General features: G+C 40.8%; 1 protein-coding gene across 1 annotated transcript; it reads left to right on the plus strand.

Moving 5' to 3' along the window:
- The first annotated feature begins 766 nt into the window (after positions 1-766).
- On the plus strand, positions 767-1,470 carry LOC127328799 (uncharacterized). Its single transcript, XM_051355371.1, has 2 exons — positions 767-813; positions 1,080-1,470. Exons 1-2 carry the CDS (start codon positions 767-769, stop codon positions 1,468-1,470), a joined length of 438 nt encoding a protein of 145 aa, XP_051211331.1.
- The last annotated feature ends 3,191 nt before the right edge of the window (positions 1,471-4,661 follow it).

Genomic DNA, 4,661 nt, shown 5'->3' on the forward strand with positions numbered 1-4,661 from the left:
TATTTGCGTTAAAGACTTGTATTTGTGCACCATTACAAGATGGGGTATCGGTTGTAATACATTGAGGTGTGATCTTGTGCTATGAAATTATCATTTGAAAGTTTTACCTTAACTTTTTTAATGTGTGCAGTTATACTGGTGTAGAACTAATGTGGGAGTTCGTTAATTACTACTGTACTTGTACTAAAATGACAAACAAATAATTAAATGCAAGGTTGGGCCAGTAGTTACAGCCCTGGATTAATGCAAGGTAGATAGGAGTCAGTACACCTGGTTTCAATGCGCAAGCAAAAATTAATAAACTTGGAAAAAAACGAATCGTCGTCGAGTTGCCTTCTCCTCTAAGTCGTCTTCCTCAGCAGAGACTCTTTCACACGTGGAACGACTGTAAAACAAAACGCACTTATTCTCATCCCCACTTATTCTCTTGGTAGTTCCGATTTGTCAGGCAGCAGTTGTCAAGAGCGCCGGTTGCCTTCTCCTCTTCCTCCTATCTCTCCGCCATTGCTAACACACCATGGGAGGGGCAGCATCATCCACCGCAAACTTTGAGCCTGTCTTCCGGGAGAAGGACGACGGCAACCGGACCACGGAGGTTCACCAGTTCCATGCGCATGGCGACACTTGGATCCAGGCTATGTACACGCACGAGATAAGCACCGTTGAAAGCATCCTCGACATGTACCTAGAGTGGCTCAAGGACGAGAGGTACCAGTTTGTCGGCCTCGATCTTGAGTACGACTTCCGGTAGGAAAAAATTGCGGTCATGCAGATAGCTTTGAGGGAGCACGTTCTCGTCTTCCACTTGATCAGGTATGTATTCTAGGGATTCGACTGTTCTTAGGTAATATGATATCTTGCTGATTTGGTTGTACTTCTATATATTCAGCCGATTTTGTTGTACTTCTATAGATGGGTTCTCTGCATAATATGTAACACTTCAAACTAACACATGCTCCACCTCTTGATCTTTAAATGTTGCAAGCCCGGCTTGCTTGTTCATGAACCTATGAGTTCCATATTGCTAATTCTTAGTGCACAATATTGTAAACAATCTTATTGTAATTTTTGCAATGTAGGTGCCAGGACAATATATACCCGCTAAGGCAATTCCTGAAGAATAAGGATGTCACATTTGTAGGTGTGGACATAAGGACTGACCACAAGTTGCTTTACAAGCAATGGTTGTATATTCCACCTGGAAAGCATCTGGACCTCCAGGATATGTTGAAAATACCAGGTTATGGTAACAGGGCTGGCATGGCTATTATGGCTTCCGAGCTCATCCACCCCAAGTACGCCGGCATGAAGGATAAGTTTGTGACGGACCACGACAAATTCGAAGGCCATAATTACTGGGAATGGAAGCCTCTATCCGATATGAACCTGGAGTATGCTTCCATTGATGGTTATGTCTCCTATGAACTCGCCCGCATTGTGACTATAGTGAACCAGGGACTGCATCCCTAGAGGCCACTCATCCCAAGTTGGGACTACAATGAGCGCAAGCGTCGCCGTGGTCATGACAACTGATCTAACTTATCAGGTACATGGTTTATGGGAATGCTAGGACAACTATGTTGACATTATAGTTTAGTGAGCGGTAAGACAAATATGTGTGTTTCTGATCTTACTTTTGTGGACCTGCTAGTATTACTATGTGAGCAGAACAAATTAGTGTTGGTAATGTAAGTTTGGATCAAGTTATATATGTCACCTACATGTTCTTAACTATGATGTGCTGAATTGTACTGATAAAGTTGTGAAGTTAATGCAAAAGAAAATTACAATCTAGGTTTCAAAACTACATGGACTACTGGTCATCATCACTGTCAAAATCTTCACTTCCTGCATCCTCATCAGCTGCTTTGTCAACCTGTTGTTCATCATCACTACTGTCTATTACTTCATGATTTCTTCCTTGTAATATTTCATGAACAATATGAGCATCGACATGTACCACTTCATCAGATGAAACAACCTCTTGATCTTCAAATTCAGCTTCATCTTCATTGTTCTCAGATTGATGGACAGTGAAATCTTCTGAAAAACTATCTTCCTGGTAAGCATTGCAGCTCCCGTGTGCATCTTTTTCTGGAAGATTATACACATTTCTATCTCTGAAGAGTTGAACCACCTTCCAAGGTTCCCCAAATTCAGTGTCATCCAAGTAGAAGCATGTCTTAGCTTGACTAGCCAAAATAAAAGGGGCATGCTTACACCATAAAACTGTAGTGTTCACGCTTTTGAAGAATCCATCATCCTTCATCTTCGAAGTCCTGCTTGCAAGGTCAAACCAATTACAGCGAAAAAAATACTGATCTATCTCCATGATCATTCGCCATGTAACGCAACTCAAGAACTTCAGTGAGAACACCATAGTATTCCATTTCTTGTTCATTGTCACCTATATATGCCGTAGTCACGACTCCTGAGTTTTGACTGCTTAGATGCTTCTCACGAGCTACTGTTCGGAATGTTGCACCATTAACATTGCAGATTGAATGTACTACTACCCTTGGTTCTGGCCCCTTTGCTAGTGAGCGCAAATCTTCTGGTGCATTTTTCATATTACTCACATGGTTTTTGAACCAGCCTGGGAATTCTTTCTGAACTGCCTTCTCCAGGTTATTTACCCCCTTTCTCCTTAATTCATCACGGAAATCACTATAAATGAAATACATAAGTATTAATCATACAATGCAAAAGTGTGAATAAATATTGAATTAGATAAATGAAGCTTACTCTATATAGCTCTGAGCCTCATCACAATTAGATAGAACATACCAAACCATGCTGTCGAATTCTTTCTCAAAATGCATCAAAGATGATTTCCCCAAGCATTTAGCCCCGTCAGAAAACATACCAAACTCATGTTGTCCAACTATTCGACGATCATCTTGGTTTCTTTCAGCTTTGTTTAACCTCGTTTCAATGTGATCATCTAAATATCTTGAGCAAAATGACAAACACTCATCAACAATATATCCCCCGGCAATTGAACCTTCTGGGCTAGATTTGTTGCGCACTATTTTCTTCAGGTACCCTAGTCTTCTCTCAATAGGATACATCCATCCATAGTGAACATTGCCCCTTTGAATTGCCTCACCAGGTAGATGAATTGCTAAGTGGACCATGACATCAAAAAAAGCAGGGAGGAATAACTTCTCAAGCTTGCAAAGAATTAAAACAATTTCAACCTTCATTCTTTCAAGCAAATCAACTCTCAGTGTTTTGCAACACAACTCTCTAAAAAATCTTCCCAGTACTGCTACTGCCTCATACATTTCACGTGGTGCAACACCTTTAAGACCAGCTAGCAACACACGCTGCAACAGTATGTGACAATCATGTGTCTTCAAATTGTGTACTTTACCACCATCCACATCCACACATCTTGACAAAGTTTGCAAAGAAATCCATCAGGGAACCTAGTATTGGCAAGATACCTGCACAACTTTCTTCTCTTTTCTTTAGTAAGTGTCCATGGTGCATGTGGCTTGGCATATCTACTTCCCACAGGTTCCATCCAATATTTTCTCCTTATTTTGAATGTCTGAAGATCCACTCTAGCATTATGTGTGTCCTTACTCTTTCCCTCTAGTTCAAGAAGGGTACCAAGGATACTGTCACATATATTCTTCTCAATGTGCATCACATCTAGGTTGTGCACAAATTTGAGTTTTGACAAATATGGTAGATCAAATAAGCTAACCTTGAGGTGCCAGTTCGGTTCACCTTCCACTGTACGTTTTCGCTTCCTACGACCAGGGTTTTTGCCAGGTTCTGTATCCTTAACTATGTCTATCTTCTGTAATACTTCTTATTGTGTGAATTTTCTTGGTGGATCTCTGTCCTCTATTTTACCATTGAAAACTTTACTCTTTCTGTAAGGATGATCTTTGCGAAGGAATCGACGATGGCCAACATAACCAATTTTGTTGGTTAGTTTCTCAAAGCAAGGATTTTCATCACAATGTACACATGTGTAATACCCTTTCGTGCTTCTGCCAGATAATGTGGCATATCCAGGGTAGTCATGAATTGACCAAATGAACGCAGCATGCAACTGAAAATCCCTACCTGTGCATGCATCAAAAGTATCCACACCATCCCAAAGCTTAATCATATCATTAATAAGTGGTTGCATGAATACATGAAAATCCTTTCCGGGTTGATACTTTCCAGGAATAAGCAATGACATCATGAAATTTGATTGATGCATACACATCCAAGGTGGGAAGTTGTATGGAATAACAAATACTGGCCACATACTGTATGAGGCGCTCATATTTCCAAATGGATTGAAACCATCTGTCGCAATCCCGAACTTGATGTTGCGTGCATCTTTAGGAAACCAATCAAACTCTTTGTCAAAGAACTTCCACGCCTCACCATCAGCTGGGTGCCTCATTATATTGTCCTGACCAACCCTCTTGTCCTTATGCCACCTTGTGTTTTCTGGCAGTTACTTTGAAACAAAAAATCTTTGCAACCTAGGGATTATTGGAAAGTACCTAAGCACCTTATGAGGAACCTTTCTCTTTCCTTCCATGTCCCTCCATCTAGAAAGTCCACACACATGGCAATGGGATTTTTTAGCATGATCTCCCCAAAACAGAGCACAATCATGCTTGCATACATGAATAGTCTCATACCCA

The sequence above is a fragment of the Lolium perenne genome, chromosome 2 (genome assembly GCF_019359855.2).
Source record: "Lolium perenne isolate Kyuss_39 chromosome 2, Kyuss_2.0, whole genome shotgun sequence".
Taxonomy (NCBI): Eukaryota; Viridiplantae; Streptophyta; class Magnoliopsida; order Poales; family Poaceae; genus Lolium; species Lolium perenne.

Bases quoted from the DNA above. Each gene is read 5' to 3' on its own strand.
- LOC127328799 (XM_051355371.1), top strand. From the start codon at position 767: ATGCAGATAGCTTTGAGGGAGCACGTTCTCGTCTTCCACTTGATCAG. The intron at 814-1,079 runs GTATGTATTCTA...TTTGCAATGTAG, and splicing joins CTCGTCTTCCACTTGATCAG to GTGCCAGGACAATATATACC.